Source organism: Canis aureus, chromosome 6, assembly GCF_053574225.1.
Source record: "Canis aureus isolate CA01 chromosome 6, VMU_Caureus_v.1.0, whole genome shotgun sequence".
Lineage (NCBI taxonomy): Eukaryota > Metazoa > Chordata > Mammalia > Carnivora > Canidae > Canis > Canis aureus.
The window spans coordinates 42831170-42857994 of record NC_135616.1 but is presented as its reverse complement, the minus strand read 5'-3'; the positions used below and the strand labels follow the sequence as shown (position 1 = coordinate 42857994).

Here is a 26825-nt window from a genome sequence, read left to right as displayed (position 1 = left end):
AGATTTTTAAATCTCGGGAGCCTGGCAGCTGTGTTTTCACTCTTTCTACTAAATGCTGTAGTTTAGGATTTAGAGCATTATGAAAAACACACTTGCAGCACCAGAGCTCAAAGGGGGTTTGCTCCCCTGTCCTCACCCCCTTTTTATTGTTGATGGTGTGTGTGTGTGGGGGGGGGAAGGCTCTCTAAAATGATCCAGCTACAAGAGACTGAAGGGTCTCAGGCTTTCTTAGTTTCAGGAATCCCCCTTTTCTTAAAATAACTGAACATGAAGTACAAAAATATGCCAATGTCACACTTGCTGTGCGCATTTAGTAAGAGATAAGTATGCAAGGTCCAGGCATGTTTATACAACTAGCAATCGCTCTGCAAAACCATCAACAGCTCACAGCCCAACAATCTTCCAAAATACTACACGATGCATTTAAAATCTGCAGCTTTGCAAGGAGGCGCCCACAAAGTACCTATTTCGAATTTGCATATTTGTATATGAGAACACACACCACACGGTGGATACACGATTTGAGCCGGTTTTAAAGGCTAAACAGGTCCCCACGATTTGCTTTGCTTAAACGCACACTCAAAACTTTATTAAAAACATTTTTCAAAAATAAGCAAGACATCAGCAAGGCTCGGTGGAGGGGTGGAAAATGAATCGTGTATCTTTAACCCGCAGAAGTTAAAAGACTTTTTTTTTGTTGTTAGCTAACAATGGAAACTTTTTTTTTTTTTTTAAGTGTTTCCCTCCCTCGGTCTTGCCAAGCAATAGAAAAAAAAAAAAAAAAAGAAGAAAAGAAAAACTTGTTCCGCTGAGTTCAACCCCAGACGGGCTCACAACTTCCTTCCTGCTTTCCTCCCCCAAGCCCCCGCCTCTCTCCCTCCTCCCTCCCCACCCCCCCACATTTTTTTTTAATCGCACATTGAACAAACACTGAAGTAGCCGGAGCGGACAGTGACAGGGGGGATCTGCGCGGCCGAGCCGGGCGTGCGGGGCGGCCCCTGCCCGGGAGCAGTCGCCCGGCCATCGCGCCCCCCCTTCTTGTCTTCCGTAGCTCGCTGGGGAGGTCGACCGTGAGCTTTTTCACTTTTCAAGCCATCTTGTTCCTCCGAGGTCTGCGTCCCTGGGCCGTAGAGTCTGCACGGGCCCGGGCAGCGGAGACCTTGCAGGTAAGTTTGGCGGCTTTCTCGCGGCTCCTGCCCGCGCGCCCTCTCTTCCCCTGCCGGGCCGTGCCCCGAGCCAGCCTGGGCGCCCCGGGGTCGGGAGGGCGCGGAGCGGGTGTGAGCTGGGAGGGTGGCGGGAGCCGGGGCGCGGGACGGGAGGGGGCACGGGCTCGGGGCGCCCCCCCCCCCCGCTGGCCCTCCCGGGCGGCCGCCACCCCCGGCCTCCGCCTTCCCCGCGCGCTCCGGGCGTCCTGGGCTCGGGGGCCGGGCCGCTGGGCTGGCGCCGGGCGAGGCTGCCCGCCCGGGATGCGGACGGCCGGGCCCTGGAGCGCGGCGGCGGGAGGGGTGCGGGGCCGGGGCTCCCTCCGGGCTGCGGGCGCGCGGGTCCCAGCCGCGTCCTCGGACAGGGCGTGCGGAGGGCCGCCTCCCCGTGCGCGTCCACACACACACACACACACACACACACACACACCCCTCCACGGGGGGCGGCGGCAGGGGCGGCGAGTATTGGTTCCGGTACCGGGGACGTGCAGCGCCTCGGCCCCGGGCGCGCGCAGGCGCGCCCACACTCCCAAAACACACTTGTTTGGGGGCAGGCGACGAGGCCAGCGCTGGAGACTGCCTTGGCGGCGGCCCTGCGGTGCACCCAGGCCTTCGTAGGCCGAGGGGCCCAGCCCCGAGCCCGGGCCCGGGCGGGTTAACGGCCGGCGCGCAGGCGTCCCCCTGCAGCCCGGCGCAGGTAGCTGGGGAGGCTGGTCCCGCCCGGGTTCCCCCCGAGAGAGTCCCTGGGGCCCGGGAGGGTGGAGCGGCGGATGCTGCGGCCCCGGGGAGCGTTGCCCTTTCTCCCGTCCGTAGCCCGGTTTGCTCGGGCCGAGGAGCCCCGCACAGGGCGGACCGGCCGTCCGCACCCTCGGAGGCATCCGGGTCCGCCGCGCCCGCGCGCAGCGTGCGGAGAAGCCGGAGAAGCCGGAGAAGCCGGAGAAGCCGGAGAAGCCGAGCCGCCGTCCGCGGGCCCCCGCCCGCCCGCCCGCCCGTGTGGCTCGGGGGGGAACGGTTACTGTTAGGACGTTGTGGGGACCCCCTCCAAGCGCACCACGGCCTGGGGGCGGGGAGCGCCCGCGACACGCCGCCGCGCACCCCCGGGGGCCCCGACGTCCCGCGGCGGCGACCCCCGACAGCGCAGCGCCCGCCGCCCCTCGCCCCTGCCCTCGCCCCTCCCGTCCTGACTGTCGTCCTTGTGTCTCCACAGCGGCGCTGTAGTGTATGGAGCTCTGGGCGGGGGCTGGGCCCTCGGCGGAGCCCCCCGCCCGCAGCCCCGGCCATGCCCCCGCCTCGGCGCGCCCAGCCGCGGCCGCCGGGCCTCCGGGGCTGAGCCGGGAGCCGCGCGAGGAGGAGGCGCCGGCGGCGGAGCCCGCGCGGGAGCCGCGGCGGACCCAGTACTATGGCTGTGTACTGCTATGCGCTCAACAGCCTGGTGATCATGAATAGCGCCGAGCAGGTGAAGAGCGGCGGGCCCCGGCCCAGCGGCAGCGAGACGCCCCCGCCGCCCGCGAGGGCCGTGCTGAGCCCCGGCAGCGTGTTCAGCCCCGGGAGAGGCGCCTCCTTCCTCTTCCCCCCAGCCGAGTCGTCGTCGCCCGAGGAGCCCGGGAGCCCCGGGGGCTGGCGGAGCGGCCGGCGCAGGCTGAGCGGCGGCGGCGGCGGCGGCGGCGGCGGCGCGGGCAGCCTGAGCAGCCCGAGTCGGGCGGGCCGCCCGCCGGGGGACGGGCAGCAGGCGGTGACCGCCGCGCCCCTCTCGCCCCCGGGGCCCGAGGAGGCCCAGAGGAAGCTGCGAATCCTGCAGCGCGAGCTGCAGAACGTGCAGGTGAACCAGAAAGTGGGCCTGTTCGAGGCGCACATCCAGGCGCAGAGCTCCGCCGCCCTGGCGCCCCGCAGCCCGCGTTTGGGCAGGGCTCGCTCGCCCTCCCCGTGCCCCCTCCGCAGCAGCAGCCAGCCCCCAGGGAGGGCCCTGGCCCAGAGCGAGGAACGCAGGACAAAGTCGTGGGGGGACCAATGTCCGGAGACGTCGGAGGCCGGCCCTGGCCGGAGAGGAAGGGCGCCCGGCCTGTGCCTCTCCGAGGGCGGCGAGGGGGCGGCCCCTCTTCCTGGCCCGGCCGCCCTGTCGGAACCAGGGGCGCGGGGTGCAGCAGCTTCTGCAAGAATGGAGAAGGGGAGCCCCGCCAGACCCCACTGTGGCTCACCCAGACTTATGGAAACTGACGAGAGGGTCTCTCCGCCCTCGGGAACACGCAGCTGCCCGGCTCCCCCGTCGGGGCTGCCCGGCGTCCACTTAGCGATGGCCGCAGAGGTGGCAGCGGGAGCCACAGCCAGTGGGCCACACCATGCACACGACCCTGGCCTCCCCGAGCGGCCGAGGGAGCCCCCGGTGCAGAGTCAGTGGCAGCCTCTGGGCAGCGCCACAAGCCTGGCCCCGGAGAGGGGCGGGCCCCTCAGCGGAGAGCCCCCCGGGAAGATGGGGAAAAAAGATCCGCCTGGTGGCGGTGGCGGTGGCGGTGGCGGTGGCAGTGGCGGTGGCGTGCGGGGCTCCGGGGCGCCTGAAGCCAGAAGGCCCGAGGACGGGACTGTGAACGCACCCTCGCAGCTTTCTGAGAGCCGGGTCAGGCCACTCCCAGACCCGGGCTCCTCCGGAGGCCCCGAGGTGACCCGGGGTGGGGCCCCGGTGGTTGGGGAGCCCCCGCAGCACTCCAGGGGGGCGGATGAAGGATCTCTGACGCCCACGACCACCCTGGGCTTGCTCGGGGGCCTCCGCTCAGGGGCCTCCACCCGGGAGGTGGAGGCTGGAATTGCCTCCGGTGGAATGCTGGAGCCTTTGCCTTCCTGGGAAACCGCAAAAGATCCGAAAGAACCTCCGTGCCTTTCAGGGGACAGGGTGGCCGAGCCGGTGGAGGCAGCCCATCTGGCCTGGACGTGTGGCACAGGGGTACCCTCCGAAGGCCCTTGGGGAAGCCCCCAGCAGGACAGAGCCACCCAGCCCAGCCCTGAGCTGCTCTCCCCAGATCAGAAGGACCAGCCTTCCCTGAAAGAGGCATGCAGCCCCAGCAGTATACCTGCTGTCATCATTACCGACATGGGTGCCCAGGAGGACGGGACCTTGGAGGACCCACAGGGAAGCCCTCGGGGTAGCCTGCCGCTGAGGAAGCTGTCCTCTTCCTCTGCCTCCTCCACTGGCTTCTCCTCCTCCTACGAAGACTCGGAGGAGGACATCTCCAGTGACCCTGAGCGCTGCCTGGATCCCAACTCTGCCTTCCTGCATACCCTGGACCAGCAGAAGCCCAGAGTGGTAAGTCTCATTCTGAGATTTTCCCTCAACTCATTTGCATGCCCCTCTTGTTTGTCCTCTCTACTGAGTCCAGAGGACTCTGATCAGGGCCCTGGGGCAGTCTCCACTTACCAAGGATCCCCTCCTGGGGTGTTTGCTGGGGAGGTACCTACACACTGGCCATGCACTCTGTAGCTTGGATAGTGAATTGAGTCACTTCGATGGCTACTTCCATGTACGTCATAAAAAACAGTATTTTACGGGACCTCCCTGTCAGGTCACCACTCACTTCTCGGGGAGATAGTATACATGAGTGTTACCAGAAGCTTCCCGATTAATCCTCGAAGATAATGAACAGAGCTGCTGAGCATAGCTTTTGTCTGATCAAGCGAAACACTTAATTGTGTGATACGTTTGGGCGAAGGAAAACTGACAAGGTCATCCAGTTACCTCTGCTTCTACTAATAGACCAGGAAAATGAGCCATGTGATTCTGTGACAGGGCTCCGAAACCTGTAGATATGCTTGTGGCCCGTGGACTGGGTGAAGAACCACCCAGCCTCAGGTGGTTAAGTCAGGACATTGCAGTATTTGTGGGATCTGTGTAACCAAGATACAGTTTGATGTATGAATTAAAAACAAAACTCATGCTTTGAGCTACGCAGACAATTTTTTAAAATAACAGAATGTTATACTGGGTTGTATGCCTGAGCGAGGCACTGGGTGATCCGTCTAGGGTAGATAGCTCCTAATGCATGTGCTTATGCTTATTGGCCGGTATTGGTACTTCTCAGGTATGTTTTCAAATGCATTTTGTTTGTTTTAAGATTTTTTTTTTTTTTTAATCTGAGAGAGAGAGAGAGTGAGAGAGAACAAGTGAGGGTAGGGGCAGAGGGAGAGGGAGACTCAGACTCCCCGATGAGCAGGGAGCCTGATGCGGAAATTGATCCCAGGACCCCGAGATCATGACCTGAACTGAAGGCAGATGCTCAACTGACTGAGCCACCAGGCGCCCTTCAAGTGCATTTGTTCTGATTGATCATACTGACATCTTATTCTGGTCATGGCAGTAGACAGGAGTTTATTTCTATTACGTAGTGAATCTCAGTTGCAGGTTGTTTTCACTCTGAGGAGGATCAGTGTTTTACAGAAGACGTTGAAGTTGAAGCTAGCACTTCTGAAAAGGTCCGGACTTTCTCTGACTTTTCCAGAGTATGGGGAATTTCCTAGTTCAGTGCGCAAGGGGGTTGGGGGAGGGGGCGGTTCTTGTGCTACCCTGGGGGAAAGTCTGCCTTTTATCGTAGTAGGTAGCCTTCTGACTTCATCTCGAAGATCAAATACTGTTCATCGTCCCCCAGTATCTCTGACCACGGCCACTCAGAACTTTAAGCTTCTACTCTGCATCCTTCTCGAAGGTATTTTGGACCTCAAAGCACGCCCCTCTTCTTGACTCCCACTTAACTCATCACAGTCTGAATTTTTGAAGACCAGGCGTTGCTTTTCCTGAGACTCCGCTTGCTGCCAACAATAGGGGAGGCAAATGTGTATGCAAAATCGGGCCCCATCACCCTGGCGTTTTGTGGCAGGCCAGGGCTTGCGGGCACGGGACTCCAACTTTGGGGGAGGGATGGTACACCTGGAAAGAGGTGGACAAGCTGTAAAGTGCTGCTCCTGGCAGGTGGGACTCACATCTCTCTACCTTGGTGCCGGCAATTACAGGCCTAGTGGAGGGGATGGTCCTCCGTTCCACTCTTCCCCTTGGCTTTTAAAACCCAGAAGTGTCACTGGCACGGCCAAAGTTGCTTTAACTTGTTCTCCAGCTTTCCACTGGGCCTTTCTAGTGGTGGATTAGCAGCTCCTATTAGCTGTTTCTCAAAACAACTTCTGTGTCCCGGTGTGTGAAAAGGACTGTTGTCAGGAAGTCAGCTAAAGGGGAGATCAATAATGACGGGTGCTAATTTTTTTTTCATTTGCCAGAGGGATGCCAACTGAGAGGTCAGATGGTTGAGTGGTGTTCTGTTAGCAGACAGGTCCCCAGGTAGAGGTGAGGCGACGGGGGGGGGAGGTGGTGGTGGCGGGCAGGGTCTGACAGTTGAGCCTCCTACTCCTGAGCTCAGCTCAGGTCTTGATCCCAGGGTCCTGAGTTCAAGCCCCACATTTAAAAATAAATTAATTAAAATGAAAATTTAAAAAGGAGGCCTGCCTGGTATCCAGCCTCCTTCCCACCTTGCCAAAGGTTTTCAGACACCCACAGAGGAGAGCCAGGGAAAAATCCCCTCCAGCTTCACTCTGAGTCACGTGAGGCCGGTGGGGAGGGGCCAGTGGGGAGGGAGTGTGTGGGGGAAGGGTGGGCAGCCAACTGGAAATTATGGGATCTTAGGGACTTTTCAGCTTTTGGGTGAATGCTTGCACGATAAGGTGGGTTTTCTTTTTCTTGTATAGATTGTTATGGTGGAACCTTATCTGTGATTACCTGATATTGCTATTTTGTCTACAGAAGGCCAGACATCTTGATCAACTGGGCCTTTTGGCTGTGCTCTCAGTGCTTTATAGATAAACCCGAGCGGGTGCTGTCTGAGGAACCCCTTCTCTTCTGGGGACTCTGTTGCTTCTGCCTGGAGGGCTGCAGTCCACTGCGGGTGCACAATTCTCAGCCCTTCAGACTCACGCACGCTCCATCCACACTTACCTGCACACACACACACATACACACACCTGTCATCCTCACGCTCGCTCACATCCACATACTCACACACTCATACATGCTCACACTCACCCACTCATACACTGACATACACTCACACTCACATACTCACACACCCCCACCTGGTCACCCTCACATATGCTCACACTCACATATTCACACACTCACATGTTCATGTTCACATTTAAGTGCTCACAAGCCTTATCTTCCCACGTTCACATGCTCACACACCCTCATGTTCATGCTCACACGTGATCACACTCACTCATTCACTCTTATGTGTTTGCTCTCATAGTGCACTCAAGTGCTCACACTCATTTCTCACGACCTCACACTCCCACATTTACCCTCAGTGCTCACAGATACCCTCATACACACTCCCCCTCATGCATGTTCCCCCCACACACACTTCTGCTCACACACGTTCCCCCTCATATACATTCACCCTCACACATGCTTACACATACATTCACACTGACTCCTGCACGTTCCCCTCACACACACCCTCACATATTCTCACACACACACTAACACCCACTCTGGCTCACAGATTTGAAATGACACGTTCAGCCTGCCAGTCACCAAGTGCCCCTGTCCCAGCCCCACACTGAGAACCCACCTTTCCTCAGAGTTAACCCTGTCGTGCTTTGTGTGGCGCCTCCTCTCTTTCTGCGGAGGAGTGACTGTGGGGAGCTGTGCTGGCCGTGGCCACAGTCCAGGGAAGCCTGAAGCTGGGTCTCTCCCACTCATCATGGGTGGAAGCCCCAGGGGCCTGCGGACCGGAATCCCAAAGCCCTCCCTGTGGTTGCAGACAAAGTGAAAAGCAGGTAGCTTGGGAGTGCACTCTGCAGATTCTTTAGCCATTTAGATTATGCACATCAGCAGCAGCCTTTTCACTGGTGGAAATGTGCTGGGAAGGCTGGTCTCCTCCCTTGCTTCCACCAGCAGGAGCTGTGCAGACAGCCTCAGAAACACCCACAGTGTAGGCTTTTTGCTTCTGACAGCCTGACACAGAGGCCTGTCCCTGAAGGAGAGGGCTCCCAGGCTTCATACCTGTCTGTTCATAAAGGATCAGATGCTCGAAATTGGCTCAGAAGTGATTGTATTATATGCCTTGTGTCCCAGGGCTTAACTTAGCCACGCTCACACTAACTGGTCTCTGCCATCTGAACAGAAGCGAATTGCACTGAGCAAGGGTGGTGTTCTTGCTTTTTGTTCTTTAAGACAACTAAAAATCCCATCAGCACTTCTTGCCTTCCCTCTGTCATTCCATTAGGAAACCCCAGGCTTAATGCCATGAGTTAAGATATGCATGCATCTTACTCTAAAAAGTAGCATTTATTGATTTCTTCCAAAATTGTCTTATCAATTATGTGTACGGAAAGCAAAACAAAACCCTGGCCTAATTGCCTAGGGGATCCATAGAGTAATATCATACAAAATCCTTGCCCTTCTTAATGCTTGCCGTTTTTTGAGGTTTTATTTATTTATTTGCGAGAGAGCAAGCATGAGCAGCGGCAGAGGGAGAGGGAGAAGCAGACTCTGCAGAGCAGGGACCCCAGTGCGAGCCTGGATCCCAGGACCCTGGGATCATGACCTGAGCCAAAGGCAGAGAGAGACTTTACCGACTGAGCCTCACCAGTGCTTACTATTTCTTAAGGGCCCTTGGAATTTCGTTTCCTTTCCTTTCTAAAAAATATTGAGTAGTTCTGTGTTTTTTTGTTTTGGTTTGCTTTTGTGAGAGACAGAGAGAGAGAGAGAGAGAGAAACTAATACACAGAGTAAGAAATTCAAACAATTTAAAGTGGTTTTATGTGGGGGTACTTAGCTGGCTCAGTCGGTGGAGCATGTGACTCTCGATCTCAGGGTCATGAATTTGAGCCCGACGTTGGGTGTGGAGCCTACTTAAAAAGAATTTTTAAAAAAAGGTTAAAATGGTTTTATGTGGTTTTGAGAAGAATAAAACTTTTATTTTGGGTAAACCGAGTTAAAATCTAAAAGTGTTAGAGGGGTACTTACCAAAAAAAGAATGTAATGGTGAGAACTTTTAAATAGAAAATCCTTCTCTAGATGAGATTACAGAAGGCTCAGATTTGTGTGGTTTGGAGTTCGGGTGACACATGTGTCTGCCTTAGATGGGGCACACTTTTCTCCCGTGTCCGTGGGGAGGATCTTTCTGACATGGCCTCAGCTCCTTTGACCCTTGCGATCTGGGACGACTCCGAGTCATCCATGTGAGGTTCAGGTGTTACTCTGCTCTGTTTAGGGAGAAGGAAACCAAGACTCAGAGAGGGAAAGAGGCCCCAGGACGACCTCTGTGGTGCAGTTTCCTCCTTTTAAAATGTGCATGTTGCATGAAGATGATCCCCTGGAGGTCTGTCTAGTTCTGTATAGGCAGACCTGGGGCTGTCTGGGGCTGTTTAATTCTAGACTTTTGAAGTAAAACTCAGCATCTGTGAAGTATGCGTCAAGGTGTCTGAAAGTGTGGCTCTCAAACAGTGAGGCTGAAACTGGGCATGTTTAACTTTGTGCTTTTACTTAAGACCCGTTAATCAATCTGCCTCTCTTTACCTGAAGAGTGCTTCTTTGTCCTATCACATGGAAAAAGCATCATCAATTCTCGATGCCATACCTGAGATTCTCTCTCTCTCTTTTTTTAAAAGATTTTATTTATTATTCATGAGAGACACAAAGAGAGAGGCAGAGACATAGGCAGAGGGAGAAGCAGGCTTCCTGTGGGAGCCCAATACGGAACTCGATCCCAGGACCCTGGGATCACGACCTGAGCCAAAGGCAGACGCTCAACCACTGAACCACCCAGGTCCCCTCATACCTGAGATTCTCGTAAATAATCTCATACCCAAGATTCTCACAAACGTAATGGTTGGATACCAAAATGTTAACCTGAAAAGTAAAAGATGCACTCCATCACCTGAGGGCTTTGACCCCCTTAGATATTTGAGTTTGCAGACAGGTGGTCCTGCACAGAGCCAACACTTCAGATGACTGTTTTATCAAAGGGGAGCTATAGAGAAAAAGAGAGATCGATGTGGAGGCATCACAGAAGCACAGCTTAGGGTTTACCTGGCCTTTGGGTTTCACAAGTTATTAAACTAACCAGGTGCTGCTTTTAGAGAGCTGCATTTCAGGTGTCAAATAAATCACTTTCAGGGCTTTTGTTCTTAAAGCGCTGAAGTCACTTCTCCGATTTTGTTGGCATGTACGGTCGAATGTAGTCACAGATTAGATTAGTTCTGTGTTGTTTATTTATACTCCTAGGGGTATCGATAAGATTGTCGAGGCTTGTTTTATTTTGGCAGGTTTCAACTTAGTTAGCTAAAGGAGGAGTTTTGAGGTATTTAATGGGAAGAATTTTATATTTTGGTAGAAAAAACTTGTATAGACTTCAGATCATCAGCAGGTGATTCAGAATTAACTTTGAACTCCTAGACCATGTTGTGGTCACGCCTTTGGGGTGGAAGGTTCTATGGAAGGTCTGGGCATTGCAGGTTGTGCACAGTGGGCCCTGCAGGGATTTTTCCCTGGCCACATAGAATCAGCCTGGGGAAAGATGTATTTTTCACGAATTGAGGAGCATACTGTTTAGGAAATCAAACCAAACCCAAATGTGAATTCTTTCATAATACAAAAAACCATTCAGAGCACCAACTGCCTGCCATTTCAACAGCTGGATATGTGGGATTTTGTATGTCTGGCCCTCCTGAGACCATGCACTTCATGGAATGGCATACTGTTGACTTCATGGATCGACGTTATTGGCCCTGTAGGTGGTCCCGACACACAGAGCAGGAGCACCAGCATCGTAGCAGTCCCTCAGACACATGGTTCCAGGCCACCCCGGGGGTTGGGAAAAACCTGCTGTCTTGGTCTCACACTCGACTTGCTATCATTCTGCCACCAACCTTGAGTCCCACTGTGCTGCTCCCAGACCCTTGGTCATTCATTTTCCCAGGAGTGAACTATGATTTGAAAGACAGTTCAGGTCTCCTTGGCTGAAAGACACCAGGGGTGTATATGATCCCATTAGGAAGTTGAACCTCAGTTCTTGGTATTAAAAAAACAAGAGCTTTTTCCATAGTGTATGTAGTTCTCATAAGGCAGAGCTGGATCCGGGAGAGTCTCTAAAGCTCATATCCACCAATACCCACATTTTACAGATGAGGAAGGCAAGGCCAGAGAATGTTCAATGCAGTGACAAGACCACATTTACTCTTCTTTTCACTTAAAAAACTTGATTTAGGAGCAGCCCGGGTGGCTCAGCAGTTTAGTGCTGACTTCAGTCCAGGGCGTGATCCTGGAGACTCAGGATCGAGTCCCACATCGGGCTCCCTGCATGGAACCTGCTTCTCCCTCTGCCTGTGTCTCTGCCTCTCTCTCTCCTCTCTGTGTATTCTTATGAATAAGTAAATAAAATCTTTAAAAAACCCTCAGTTAGTATATAAGCTCCTTGCTTCTGTTGGGAGATCAACCTGGGCTTTAAATGTAGTGCATGTTTTCAGAAGATTTGTTAAAGGGAGGGAGGGAGGGAGAGATGAGCTATGGTACCCTTGCAGCATTGTCTACCCATGAAGGAAAAGGTCGAATCATCTAGAAGGTGGAGAACAAAGGAGAAGAAAGAGGATGGAGGTGAACTCATTGCTTCCTCCTGTGACCTCACTGCCATAGAGTTAAGGGTGCCTGACCGGGGTTGGGGAGACTCGGTGACATCCCTGTCTGCACCTGGCCTGCTAGCCCCCAGGGAAGGTGGAGAGAACAGGTGTGATGTTGCGGGCCTCTGAGTGTCAAGGGAGGCACCGTTGTCCGCAGCAGCAGGTGCTAGTCGAGGTGGGCTTGGGAGACCTTCCCAGTGTCTGCTTGGGAAATCCGCTGGGCCCCTTGCCAGAAACGCTCTGTAGCAATGCTCAGATTTTGTTGTGCTTCCATTTTCATCCCAGTGCAATCCTGGGAAGTGACTCTGCCCCAGCCCAAAAGGCTGCAAGGCAATGAATTTCTCAAAGGCCGGTATTTCCAGGCCAGCTGTGAGTCCTCAGGCCGTGGACCAGGTGGGACACCGGGAACCAGGCTGGCCGCCTCTTCCGTCTCTAGTTCCTGGACTGGTTTCCTCGCGTCCAGTCTCAGAGATGGGAGTCCGTTAGGGCTGAGAATCTGGGGGACACACGGTGAAATAGGTCGCCTGTAGGAGTACATGCTGCGGGTCTGTGCTGGCACCTTTCACCCTGTGTTCACAGGGGAGACCCCTCTGAGGCTCTCCCTTGAAGGCCACACCTGGCGGGCCTCTGATGAAGCGTGACTTGTAAGAAGTCAACACACAGACTTTTGACTAACTGGTGTGTTTCTCGACCATTCCATTGAGAATTAGCTGTTAGAAATCAGATCTTTCCCCTCCGTTGAGCTTTACTTGGGCATTTTATTGGCTTGTTATCACTTCATGGAAGCCCATTCAGTGGAAGTGTCTTCTGCAGGCCTCTAGTCAATACGACATTTTTTATTTCCTGAAATGTTTACTTCTCTTTTGTATTAAACCAGCTAAGTTTTACAAGGAACCAGAAACTAGGAGCTACAGCCAGTAAGCAAGCAGAACCAGCCTCTGCAAGTAATCTCTGTGTATAATTTAATGAGGAAGGGGGGCTACGTTTTTACTCCCCACCCTGGAATAAGTTGGGAGACTTCTCACCCAGCCCAGGGTGGGGGTGAGGGGTGAAAAAGAGCCTCCCTCTCTGAGTTTGCTGTTAGACTGTTAATCTAGCTTTGTGTGTGTGTGTGTGTGTGTGTGTGTGTGTGTGTGTGTGGTGAAGTTCAGGTGGAAAGGGAAAATGAACTGATACAGCGTCTCAAACAGAGGCCTGGAGATTATTTCCATTGACCTGGTGACTAAGATTAGGGGTGGCACAGTTTAGAGGTGATAAGGTATATTACTGGTGTGGGGTGAGGCCCCGAGGAGCTCCTCCCTCAGGGGGCTCTCCCCTTGCCCACGTTTGTAAAGTTGTTATTAGTGCATCAGAGGGCAGGGGTTAGGGGACTTGTGCCTTTGGTTTTGGGGGCACCCACAACTATTTAGTTGTAAAGGGTCCTCAGCATGCTGCCCCCCTCACCACTTTCACCAAAATGAATAAACTGGTGTTTTCCAAGGAGAAGCTTTTTATCCGACCAGCACTCATGGCTTTCATACTCTGCAGGGAGGGTCTGGCCTGCCACAGGGATGGGGAAGGAGGTATCTGCTGGCTGGCCATCCCCCAGGGCCATCTGCAATCTCTGTTGGTATAATGCCAGCTGGTAGAGCCTGGGCAGGTCCAGGGGAGGTCACTGCACCCCCCAGGCAGTTTCCAGCAAGTGTTTTTCCAATTTCACTGACATTCTTTCCAGGCTCAGCTCAATTTGTTTTCGCCTTCTCTATGGCAATTGATGGCTGGGACGTAAAGTGTGTGATTCTGCAGGATCTCCTGAGAAGGGCTTCCTCCATAGCTGTCCGGGAGCTGATGCTTGTCTGATCCTCTGCTCTGTGTGGGTGTGTACTGTTGTGTAGTGTTTTTACAAGTTAGCTACCCGAAGCGTGGATTTAATAAAGTGTACCTCTTAGCTATGGGGAGACGGCTCCAGCTGGGTTAGAGAGAGGAACTTGGAAGTATCACTTCTGTAATGCTTATCTAACCTGAATCTGGTAGCAGGAAACTGAAAAGGCCCGTGTACGACAATGACATAGACAGTTTGATCGCTTAACAATGTCAAGTGGAAAATCCAACCGCAGCCGGTAGCTTAAGAAATGGCTAGGACGTTTTGTGGGGACGGCAAATCCTGACACTCAGGTTGCTGAGCCGAGGGTAGGAAATGTGCTTGCTGCGTGGTGGAGCTGGGAGGCTGGGAAAACACTCTTGAGGTTTGGGAAACTACTGGAAGATAGTAGTATCTCAGGATGCAGAGATGGCTGCTGTGGGGGACATTTTGAATGCCTTGTAGTTGGTATTTTATTTTATTTGTTTTATTTTAAGGTTTTACTTATTTATTTGAGAGAAAGCACGAGAGCAGGGGGAGGGGCAGAAGGAGAGGGAGAGAGACAATCTTAAACAGACCCTCCACTGAGCAGGGAGCCTGATGCAGGACTTGATCCCAGGACCCAGAGATCATGACCCGAGCTGAAGTCAGACGCTTCACCGACTGAGCCACCCAGGTTCATAGTTGGTATTTTAGTCTAAGATGTTTTGAATGCCTCTTCCACCCTTCCCTGCCACCGTCACAGTGGCACGGCTCATTAGCATTGAGTATCTTATTCATTCCAAGTCACTGGGCAGGTGGCAGGTGCAGGGCCTCCTCTGGGAACTCTGCTGGGTGCATTCCTGGAATGCAGTGTGTTGGAAGGACCTGTGCTGCTCAGATTCGCACCTGGCCTCTTTGGGCTCTGGCGCCTCATCTGTGAAATGGGTATATGGATAAAACCTTTCTAGCTCACGTGGACTTTGCAAGGCTCTAGTGAGGTCTCGTCTGTCATTTTCAGAGTGTGAGTCTTTCCTGACTAAACTAGTTTTAATTATGAGCACCAGGACGCTGCTTTGAAAGCTTTCCTGAAAGAGGATGGACAAAGGCAGGCTGCACTCGTGCAAGATGGTCCCACGTCTGTGTCGCCAAACCAAAAGTTGCCAAGGGCTGTGTCGGAAGCAGTCCCCTCTTGCCCAACTGGGCCAGTCTTGATGGGGTTGTCGCCGTGAGGGCAGGGAGCAGCAGTGAGTAGGCATTCTGGGATCCATGTCCTACTTTACATGAGCCATCAGTACAGCTGCCTCCTGCCTGCACCACCATCTCAGCCAGAGTGGACTGCAGACGAAGCATCCTGCCTGGGCTTTGCGGTCTCGCACATAGGTGGGGAGCAAAAGTGATGGAAGTTCAAGAAGCCAGAGCAGGTGCCAAGGGGGCCCCAAGGTAGGGGTCAATGTTCCTGGCACAGGGCTGTGAGCTCCTGAATAATGGAGAGGAGACCATGCTCATCTAGAGTTTGAGGATACTTAATGGGGGCGTTGGTTTTCTCCAATATCACGCAGTGTTTTTCTCTTCTGCGTCCTAGAAAGCTAAAGGGAGGAATCCAGCGAAGCCTCCAGTTTTTAGAGCAGGTGTTACATTCGGCAGGTAATAGACTGGACATTCCCTAAGTATGGCTGGGCCCTGGGCTAGATCCAGAAACTTCTGTATATAGCTGGCTACCTGGGCTGACGAGCAAATGTTGTGCCCCAGTGGCTGCCCAGACATCAGGCACTTATGTGCCATGTCTGTGTCTGTCTGCAGACGCCTGTGCTGGAGAGAGAATGGCCTGATGCATGCTTTCTCTGTCCTTAGGGATCTGCCCTCAGAGGCAAAGCTGATGCCAGCAGATGGACTCAAGATTTGTGAAACTCAAGAGCAAGTCTTATGGCCATAAATACAAGCTCGTAGATGAAAGAGGAGCTAATAAATAATGAGTTGATGTTGGCAGGTGACACAGGCAGGCAGCTCCTGTGCGTGTTGTGCAGCCAGGGGAAGGGAGACGGAATTGGAGCACTGGCCCCCGGAAAGGGAGTCTGATGAGACCTTGAGGACGCTGCCACCTCTGTTAGAAGTGGCCAAGCAAAAGGACTCTTGTGGATCCAAAGGCTTTAGGAGGTTAGAAAGGAAGAGACAAGTTGCTCCCTGCACCCCCTCCTCAAGCCTTAATGCCCTGCACTGAACTCCATGCAGATTGACAGGCAGCTGCTAAAAGATGCAGTGTGTACACAGTGCATATAAATGTGATGTGGAAGGATGGAAGGCCGCCTGTCCCCACCCCAGTTGACTGGTGTGGCCTCAGTGGGTTGAGTGCAAGCTGTGGGACTCTAGAGAAATGCCTTCCTTTCTGGCCCTCATTTCAACATCTGTAGGATGGGGCTGATGGTACCACCTTCGGGTTATAGGGAGGGCTGCTCTGATGGGTACAGGAGTAGGACAGGCGCAGGAAGCAGGGGCTCGGCCTGCAGACCCGAATTCACAGCCTCATTCTTTCCCTGAGTTTGTCCTTGGGGGGACTTCACTTCTCTCCACCTCAGTATCCCTGTCTGTCTCTCCTGGCTTGTTGAGAAGATGAAGTGAGCTGCGCAACCCGTGGACCCAGCCGGGGAAGGGCCTGAGTCGGAGTCGCCGTCGCTGAGTGGGGGGGCCCCCAGTCCTATCTCAAGTACAGCTCGTGCAGGATGACAAAACTGAAGGCAGGATTTACTCCCCAAAGAGGTTTCTCCATTGCAGGAGAGGTCAGGCTTTGTTACCAGGGCTCCGAACTTGGAGTCTAAAAAAACAATCCAACTCTATTCCACTGCTGGCAAGGGGTGTCAGGTTACTCCCCTGGGACCAGTCTCTTTTCCTTCTGTTTTTGAGGTGGAAACTGGCCGAGGTCATCCAGGCAGGGAGAGGGCCCAGCATTCATTCCGGAGTGTGGAAAGCCCCATCCCTTCTCTCCCTCCCCTTGCTCCTCTGTTCACCCATCACAGCTCCTAAGAGAGAGAAGGGAATATATATGCATATATGAGATGCCACTACTTTGCATAGTTGAGGCTCTCAGGGCCTGGGGGTCTCTGAACAAGTGTTTTAACTGGGCTTCCCCATGCCATACCTTCTGGCAGGCTGGGTGCATGCCCACTAGAGCAGGCTCTTTCTCAGATTAAGGAGATGCTTTCTTTCACGGCACGCACCCAACCGAGGCCCCTGAGGACCCAGCTGGCAGGTGTCTGCAGGCTGCTTTGCACCGCCTGCACCTCCTCTGAGGGGAGCAGAGGAGAGCTTGCCCAGTATCCCCTGGGTTACACTGCTGCTCCTTAGGGCCGGGGTGGTGGACGGAGCCCCAGCCAGGCTCTGGCAGGACAGGGACTGTGTGGTGACAAGTCTCACCAGAGCAGCACGGGCCTGGGCCAGATGTGGCCACAGCCTGGGGCACCCCGCCTGCCAGACACGGGCTTCTGCTTCACTACACATGGAATACAGGATGTGCAAATCCTTCTTTCTTCCATGGCTGTGATGTGGAGCTGGCAGCCTGCCTGCCGTGTTAACCCTTGGGGTCCCTATCTTTCCTGCCTGCCGCTGGTCCCCACAAGCCTCTGGGCAGTGTCCAGGCCCTGAAGGGTCGGCTTCTTCCTGTGGCGTTTTGGAACCATACCCCCTTCCGGAGAGATGTGTCTCTGGCCTGGCCTCTGCTTACATCTTCCTCCAGCCCCAGACTCCTGCCCTTTGCTGGGATCTAGAGGCTGGCGTCTGGGAGGAACGAAACCACTAACAGAGCTTGTTAGTATGTGGCAGCCTTGACCTCAGAGGTGGTATGAGTGGCAGGGCTCTGGACAGAGGCTCTCTTATTGCCCCAACCTGGAAAAATACACAGTGCCCTAATTAATTTCCATCGCAGGATGAAGCCGTAGGGAGCAGTGTCTGGGACCCTGTTTGCCTTGCGGTATCACACTATACATTAAAAACGATCCTGCTCCCTCGGGAGGGCTGCCTTCCGCCTCGCTGCAGGCTGCTGATTCACAAATCCAGAGGCTGAACACAGTTCTACAGGCCTGGAGGCCCTTCATGGTGTCCCTTTTGGCCTAGCCTCGATGCTGCCGCTGACCCCAGATGCCACATAGCTGGCGGGGGAGGCAGGAGAGGCTCACCCAGAAGCTGCAGTTGGAGGGAGCCCCGGGTCCGTGTGGGTCAGCCCGGAGGGAAGTGCCCCAAGCATCCCAGTCTGGCTTCCCGCTGCCCTTTGGGAACACATGACACTGACTTTGGAAAGAGGATTCAAGAACCTCAAGAAATAGTTCACCATGACCTCACAACCAGGTATTCTAGAGGAGAATGCAAGTCCTGAATGGAGGTGCCCCTCCACGGGGTCACGAGGGTGGCTCAGTCTGTGGAGCATCTGACCCTTGATATCTGATCAGGTCGTGAGTTCGAGCCCCATGTTGGGCTCTGCGCTAGACATGGAGTCTACTTTAAAAAAAAATCAATCAAAAAATAAAAATAAAAAACATAAAAAATCAACTACATGAAGGACAGGATGGAAGTAACTTGGCTTGTCAGTACTTCTTGTGAAAGTCACCGGGAGTAATGATGTTATTAAAGATTCATAAATTGGGCAGCCCTGGTGGCTCAGCGGTTTAGCGCCGCCTGTAGCCCAGGGCGTGACCCTGGAGACCCTGGATCAAGTCCCACGTCAGGCTCTCTGTATGATGCCTGCTTCTCCCTCTGCATGTGTCTCTGCCTCTCTCTCTCTCTCTGTCTCTATAAATTAATAAAAAATCTTTAGAAAAAATTAAAGATTCATAAATTAACTGTGTGGTACAGCTGTTAAAAGGGCTGAGCTGTCTTGGGGTGCACAATAGTCATAAAATAAGAGTATCTATTATGTGCAAGGCACTGTCTATAAATCACTTCATTTAATTTTTGCAAGCAAGCAGACTGCCAATCAGATGGACACAAGGCTGCTATCTGCACAGCACAGCCAGTAAATGGCAGGCCTGGGACCCCAGCCCTTCCTCCCTGCCACCCGTGAGTCAGTTGGTCGGTCACCGGGAGGACAGAGGAGATGCTGCTCTGTGTGCAGGGAGGGCTTTGTTCAGTTCTGGGCCATGGGCTTCATGGGGATCAGGGACTGGCTGTCTTGTGTACAGAGGAGACGGAGGGTCATTGCAGAAGCCTTAGCGATGGATGGTTGAGAGCATTTGGGTTGCTTATGCCTTGGACACAATCCATCTGGGGGGCAAGAGAGTTGGCTTCACACAGTTGCCCTGGAGTCGTGCTTCAGTCTGGTTCAAGATCAATTTTCTATTCTCAGAGGTGAAACCAAGAGAGGATTCTTTTCCTTTTCAGTGAATGGGCCTTTGTACAAAAACACTCAATTGATAGAACTGCAACAAAGGGGAGCTTCTGGAGCTGCCTCGGAGCTCCCAGGCCTGGTGGGGAGGGAAGAAGAGAAGTTAGAGCTCCTCGCTGCTGCCCACGGAGCTGGGCAGTGAGCCCCTGACTGTGGAGAAGAGGAGGGCCCCCAGGCATTCCAGATCCTTCTGAGTGACACAAGCTGTGTGTCAGACATACCAGTGACACCTATACTGGAATTGAGGGCATCGTGCGGCAGTACCTGCCTGCGGACCTCAGTTAAATTAGGAGATGTGGTACCATCAAGAGAAGAAGGTTTATTCCAATGGGACTGGTAGACAGGAGGCCCAGGCTTGCACTACCTGGTTGTACTGAAGTTCCTTCCCTGCAGGAAGAGACTGGCTTGGCATGGCTTTGGTGGGCAGAGCTGAGTAGGGGGTTGGGAACTGCAAGATGCTGTGGTGCTTCCTTGCATGGGGGCACCACAGTGCCACCATGGGAAGGTGGCCCCCGTGAGCATGGAGGAGGTGCCCGAGGGGTGGTGAGCAGACACCGCAGACCAGGCGAGCCCCTGTGGGGTGAGCACCATGCCTTCCAGGGGACCTTAGTTGGAAGTGGGATTGCTCACCCTTGCTTTTCACTCATCTTGAGACTCTGATGAAGCCGTCACTCTGTGTTGTGTGTAATGTCTAGCCTCCACGAACAAAGCTGCCAGGAACACGCACATGCAGGTTTTTGTGCGAACTGTAAGCTTTCACTTCTTGGTGATGACGAATGCCCAAGAGTGCAATTGCTGGGTCATATGGTAGTCACATACTTAGCTTTTTAAGAATCAGCCAGAATGGGATGCCTGGGTGGCTCAGCGGTTGAGCATCTGCCTTCAGCTCAGGGCGTGATCCCGGGATCTGGGATCGAGTCCCATATCGGGCTCCCTGCATGGAGCCTGCTTCTCCCTCTGCCTGTGTCTCTGCCTCTGTGTGTGTGTGTGTGTGTGTGTGTGTGTGTGTCTCATGAATAAATAAATAAAATCTTAAAAAAAAAAAAAGAATAAGCCAGACTGCATCCGGAGTGACTGCACTCCTGTGTGTTCCCACCGGCAGCGTGTGACCGGCAGCGTGTGAGCAGTCCAGGTTTCCCAGATCCTTGCCAGCACGGGGTGGGGGAGAGGGTCAGGGTGGGGGGATGGTTACTGAACTTTATTCTAGCAGCTCCAGAGTTGCATGGGTCTCTTATCATGGTTTTAATTTGCTTCTCCCTATGGCTAACGGTGTTGAACATTTTCTCATGTGCTTATCATCTGTACGTCCTCTTCGGTGAAATGATCTGGCTTTAAAAAAAAAAAATCCCCAGAGGTGCTGTAAAACACGGGCAGGATGTCAAAAGCCTTGTGCATTCGTCATACACACACACACACACACACACACACACACACCACCCCATTGAGGGTGCTGCCCTCTCTATGCCCTAGGGAGGTGCTTCATCACCCTTCAGGTCCCATCTTGCCCCCACCTCCTCTGATCCAGAATAGAGTGATGGCCCCCTGCAGCCTCCCCTCTGCCATGGACCCCACCCACCCACACCATCACCTGCCTGCCCCTGTGGCCGCAGGATCCCACCAAGGCTGACTCACAGGGCCGATATTTAAGAGAAGCTGTCTGTTAATCATTGGGCCTGGAATAAAAAGAAGAACAGGCAGGAGCATGGAGTGTCTCCTTAGCACCTGGCTGGGCCTCCTGTTGGGCCTCCCCAAGGACAGTGGCCGAGGAACAGCCTCCCCTTGGAGCTTCCCCTTGGGTCTGTTCAGCCCGGCCTGCACTTTGCATTTAGTTTTGCAACACTGTCCTGCTGAAGGTCCCAGAAATGCTTCCCCTTTTGTGTTCACAAAACAGAGAAGAAAAAGTATGTGTATCATTTAAAACTGCTCCAAACCGTGGTGACCCAAGTACTTTTTCTGCTTAGAACCAGCACTAAATCACCCCCTTCACCGTGGGCGGGTGGGCAGCGGGGTTGGTTTTCTGCCTTTTGCCTCCTGTCTTGGGAGAGGCTGCAGGAAGTGGCCTTGAGTGTTAATGGGGTGGCTGCCAGCTTGAGGGTCTGCTGGAGGGTCTGGTCTCCACCGGGAAGCAGGGTGGGGATGCCATCTGCTTAAGGATGCATTCACCTTTGCTTCTCTGCCTGGTGACAGGCCTGTGACTTCACAGCGTGTGAAATGCACATCTTCACTTGAGTGACTCATAAAAAAAAGGTGGGGCTGTTTGTTCCTCCGTCTAATGAAGTATAATATTTGCAAAATCTCCTTTGGTAAATTGGTACCAACAATCTGTCACAAAGGAGGAATTGTTTTCTACGTGGGCTTAGAGGATTTTTGGAGAACGAGTGGAGGATTTTTACATGAGGCTCTGAGTCTGGGTGGTGGAGATGGTCTCGTGCAGGGACATGAGCACAGGCTTTCCACTCAGTCCCTATGGCCTACTAGAATATTCCAGCACATCTTAGCAGTCATTTGATGGGGTCCAAGATCAAAAAAAGGAGCTGAATCACATGATAGTTTGGTTCAGAATCTTTTTCTGGTTTGGTACTTTCTGAAAGCCTAGGTTTGACTCTGGTTTGAACTTATTCGATGCTCTTAAGGGAAGAAGGAGGAAAAAAAAAACACAAACCCTTGTTACATTCCTGGTTCAAATTAAAATTTGATATTTATGCTTGTTTTGAGGTTGAAGAAATAAAATGTGCTATGGCTCTTGGTGAGTAGTTCATTTTGATTCAAGTCACTTCTCCAGATAGCATCACAGTTATAAAATTTATTTCCTGTGAACCTGCATTCTTCCAGGATAGTGTGTGTTAGTCTCATTTCTTAGATATTCTAGTTAACTGAGAGTAACTATGAATTGCATTCGTACTTTGCAGTGAACTGGAAGTCATAAGATACTCAACACTCAAACCAATAGAGGTTTTACCAAATGCACAGACTGTCTTTTGGGGACCTGGAGGAAGGTTTTAACCACTCCTTGCAATTGGGGTCAGCTCTTTCCTTACATGGTCCACAGACACGTATTGGGTGTTGGCCGGATCCAAGTTATGCTAGCAGGTGGAGATGTGTGTGTAAGTAAAGCATAGTTCCTACCTTCTTGGAATCATAGTTCAGGGTAGGAGGCAGATCACAAGAGCTCACACCTATTAGGCATCTATCATGGGTGGGCATTGAATGAAGAGTTAAGTGACATGCCTAAAATCACAGTAATGCAAGAATCATGACATGAACTCAGGCTTTCAAACTGTAGAAGAGGGTTTCTCAAATTTGGCACTGTTGACATTTGGGACCAGATAATTTTGTGTTTTGGGGAAGCTATTCTGTGCACCCTAGGATATTTAACAGCATCCCTGACCAGCAGCACCTCCCCTGATTGTGGCAACCCAAACTGTCTCCACACACTGACAGATGTGCCCCAAGAGGCAAATCGCCGCTGGTGGAAAGCTGGTGCTCTAGAACTTGTCCTGGTAACCATGGACACTCCATGCGGCCTTCCCAGTGGTGGTGCTGCAGTACTGTGTCCAGGCTTGTGTGTGTGGGAAGGTGGGCAGGGGATAGGCCCATCCAGAGTCCTGCTGGAAGCAGAGGACCAAGGCCACTCTCTCTGGGGCTGCCAGGAAGAGAAATTGCAGATAGTGCTATTTGTATGGAGTTTTGATGGAGTTCACCTAGGCAGAGGAAGGGGAACTATATCCAGAGTAGAAGGACGCACACACAAGCACGAAAGTGAGACACAAGGTAGTTTTAAAGAATGACAATTAGTTTGCTGCAGAGCCTCCCCTTCCCTCCCTCTTGCTGTTGTCTTGCTGCCTCCTTTCAAGCAGCAAGCTGGTTCACATCCACCAGAGGATTTTTTCAATCACAGGTTTGCATTGGTCAGGACAGGTGAGACTCTGTTGCAGTAACAAACAGCCCCACAATCCGTGGTTTCAGACAGCAAAGGTTTACTTCTTGCCCATACTGCAGACCTGGGCTGGGTCAGCTGTGCACTCTGCCATGTGTTGTCTTCACGCTGCCACCCAGGCTGATGGGGCAGCCACTCTCGAGCATTGCTGGTCACCATGGCAGAGAGAGAATGAGAATATGGTGAATCCCATACTGGTTCAGAGAGCTTCAGCTCCAAGAAATAGCACGTTTCTCTTCTGTTCATATTTCTTTCTTTCTTTTATTTTTTTCAAAAGATTTTATTCATTATTTGAGAGGCAGAGAGAAAGAGAACATGAGCTGGGGGTAGGGAACAGAGAAGAGGGAGAGGGAGGAGCAGACTCCTTGCTGAGCAGGGAGCCTGACATGGGACTCGATCCCAGGACCCCAGGATCATAACCTGAGCCAAAGAGAGATGCTTAACTGATTGAGCCACCCCTCTTCAGCTCATATTTCATTGGCCAGGTGAGTGTTGTGTCCTCACCTAACTTGAAGGGGGCAGGGGCATTGAGTCCTACCATGTGTCTAGGAGAAGAACTGGAAATATCTGGGGACAGCACAATGTGTCGGGCCCTGTACCTGAGCCGTGTGAGGGTGGGCAACTTGTCATGGCTTTGAGGGCCTCCTAGCTTGGCCTCAAAGAATGGCCTGATGGCAAGTTCAGTGAGAAACTGCTGAGCGAAAAGAGAAAATTAGACCATCAGGATTTCAAAAAACTAATTCTCTGAACAAGTCAGGGGGGAGGTCCTTGTGGTTTGGGACTGGTCACAAGCCCTCGTTTTGGAGTTATGATGTTGGGGTGGGAGAAGGTGTTCTAGTAAACATGGCTGGGACACGGTGGACTGTGTCTGCGAGGTGGGAGTAGTTGATCAGGACCCCAGGATGCTTTCTCTGGCTGTTATTGTAGGAAACAGAACAATTTTGAAGCCCGAGCCAAGTGTCGAGCAAGATGGTATTCTTTGTGAACCATGGATTTACGGGGTTGTTTGGAGAACTGCGCCAGGTGTGAGAAAATGTGACTGAGGCTCTTTGGGATGCTTTCAGAAGGCCGAGCAAATTCCTTATAAAACTGGGAGTGTGTTCCTTGTTAGAAACTCATTCAGACCACGACTCTGTCCCAGGCCCTGGAGCGGGGAGATAGAGACAGAGCCTGGCTGCGGTGGACCTAAAATGGGATAAAACCGGAAACCTGTGGGGAGGACACAGTCCTTGTCACCCCTCGACAGGGGGCACAGAGGACTTAGACACATAGAGCTAAAAATAGTGGCTGTTGGCCAGTGACGCGCTCTCTCCAGACCTGGTTCCCACTCTATTTCTGAACCGGTTTTCACCATGGTGTGCAGTGGGCCGGGGCAAGGCAGGTGGACAGAAGGGGGGCAGGGGGCCACAGGCATTGACTCCAGGGAGACAAGATTAGTAGCAGCCAACTGGGAACTGGGGAGGTAGGGGCATTCCAGAGATGGGGAGAGGCCGGAGCAGCCAGCTGGTCCAGAGTCTCCTCCCCAGCGGGGGCTTGCTGGAGCAGGCACATGTCTGTGTGTGTGTACAGGAGTGTGCATGTAAGAGTGCAACTGCACATGTGTGTGTGGTGTGGGTGGAAGTGTTCATGCACGCGCCCCCTCAGAGAAGGGCTGCCCTGGAAGGGTGTGCAGAGGACCAGCCTGTGGTTTGCTCCCTGTCCCCCATCTGGTAATCCAGGGCACCCATGACACGGTGGCTCCCCAGCATTTTTCACACCCACAGCCTGTACCGTTCTCTCACTCTGAGGGCAGCAAAGCGCTGTTGGCCTTCTAGAAGCTTTGGCAGGCTGTGCAGGACCAGGTAATATAAGACTGGAAGGAGCCTGAGCAGACAGGTGGCGGCTGAATGCAGGGCCAAGGCAGCCAGGGCCAGGACAGCTGCCCTTCCGCCCAGGCCAGTGCTTCCTCCACCCAGACCACCATCCTTTCAACACCTTGACTTTCTCAGCTGCAAAATGGGTATGCTTCATTCAGCTGAGCAGGAAGTGCTTGCAGATGTGCCTGCTCTGGGAATTTGTTTCAGTAAAGGGGCCCCAGCGGTGGCATTTGTGGCTTGGCTCTCTTCACCTTCTGTCTGCACTGCCCACTTAGTGTGGGGTGATGAGGAGGGCAGGGACCTGGGCTGCTGTGGACCTCACCAGGGCCTAACGGTGTTCAGCCAGGGGCCCGGGCTCTGAGAAGGGAGACCCCGGCCCCTTGGGGTGGTCGGAAGGTAGTTCACCAGGCACTTGCCCTGGGCTTCGAGGTCTCCGGAAGACACAGGTACTATATATAAAACCACGACGATTATCTCTCTCTTGCTACGTTTCCACCCTGGCGGCTTACTGTACACCACCACAGAAGTTTCCTGAAGCCCTTCTCCCGGGGCCCTGGGGCCAGGCTGGGGCACTTGCTGTGAGACACTGAATAACCCCCCACCCCCCCAGCCCAGGAAGGCTTGCTGCAGGGCTTGCTTAGGAAGAGGGAGGGGAGCTAACGGTTTCTAGAAAAACACCACCCGCACACGGGGTGCACCCATGGGGGGCAGGATCTGGGAGTACAGCACAGTCCCAGACTGTAGCAGGAGGGGGCGTGCAGGAGGACTGGCTATGTGGCAGACACCCTGGCAGGTGCAGCTCAGACCATGGACAGTGGTCCATGAACAGTGGTCCTGAGGGATTCTGTTGGTACTTGTTGCCTCTTCGATAAGCAAGAGGAGGTCCACATGGGCTCTGGTGACTTGGAACTTCCCTGTGCAGCTTTTCCAACTGGGGCATTAATGGGGAGCACTCTTTATTTGGGACTGCCCAGCCCCTGCAGGCCACTTAGCGTCTCCAGCCTTGGGGTACTGTTCCCCAGAAGATCCCCCCCCTCAGCCACCGTGCACCCCTCCCTGCACATCCAGACACCCTCTCGGGCCCGGGCAGGTGGTTTCTGGTTGGCAATCACTGCAGGGAATTACCTATTTTGGCATAATCTCAAGAAGATTTCAGGCAGTTAAGGGATTGGGGAGGAGGATTGGGGGAGCGGGAATGTCAGGCCAAGCAGTATCTTGTCACCTGGGACAGGGTGTTGGCCAAAGTTTTTTAAGTGATGAAGTTACGTTTTTTGTCCTCTTATGAGTACTGGGAACCACCAGTAAACTGAAGAATATTTTGTGCCCATTTCCTTTCTTTCCTTCTTCTGTCTTAAAGTACTGTCACTGCAGGGCTGCCTCTGGGTGTATGACCAGCACAGTGCAGGCCTCTCATGCCCAGGGTCGAACCCTTGGGGTTTAATGCTGCGTAATCACTGTCTTGAAATAATTTTTTATTTTTTTTAAGGATTATTTATTTATTTATTTATTTGAAAGAGAGAGAGAGCAGGAGCAGGAGGAGAGGCAAAGGGAAAGGGAGAAGCAGACTCCCTGCTTAGCAGGGAGCCCAATGTGGGGCTCGATCCCAGGACCCTGAGATCATGACCTGAGCTGAAAGGCACTTCACTGACTGAGCCACCCAGGCTCCCCTTGAAATTCTTAATAATTCTGTCTTTGAGTGTGTGTTTTGTAAATGAAGCCCCCTGCACAGGCCCCACCCTCCCAGCAGCTGCTGACGCCTCAACCAGGACCTGGGTGAGGGCTCTGGAGGTCCGGTGTCCCCACTGCTGGTGTCCCCAGCTGGGGTGAGCTGGTCAGCCCCACTGCAGGCTGGCAGAGCTGCACAATGAGCCCCATGGTCACTCTCCTGATCCAGGTTCCCAGTGGGAAAGAGGGTTCCCCTGAGGGTCTGCATTGGCCTAGAGATGTCAAAGAGTGGAGAAGTGGCAGTACCAGGGAGAGACTGCAGAAGAGG

The 26825-nt window shown here is 53.3% G+C and overlaps 1 protein-coding gene and 1 long non-coding RNA gene across 4 annotated transcripts in view; one reads left to right on the top strand and one right to left on the bottom strand.

Moving 5' to 3' along the window:
* The first annotated feature begins 889 nt into the window (after nt 1-889).
* Nucleotides 890-26825, top strand: part of ITPKB (inositol-trisphosphate 3-kinase B) — a 93026-nt gene continuing 67090 nt past the window's right edge. For 2 of the 3 annotated variants that reach the window (XR_013381699.1, XR_013381700.1), the window contains exons 1-2: nt 890-1166; nt 2410-4497. Coding sequence is in view for 1 of the 3 variants with exons in the window: in XM_077901321.1 (XP_077757447.1) it covers nt 2602-4497 (1896 nt within the window). In the remaining 2 variants the exon portion in view is untranslated. The remainder of the gene's footprint in view (nt 1167-2409; nt 4498-26825) is intronic. The other variant, XM_077901321.1, reaches the window with a different exon arrangement.
* Nucleotides 16390-17940, bottom strand: LOC144315967 (uncharacterized). Its single transcript, XR_013381697.1, has 2 exons — nt 17838-17940; nt 16390-16685 (listed from the first exon to the last, which is right to left on the bottom strand). It is a non-coding gene; the product is annotated as an uncharacterized LOC144315967 (long non-coding RNA).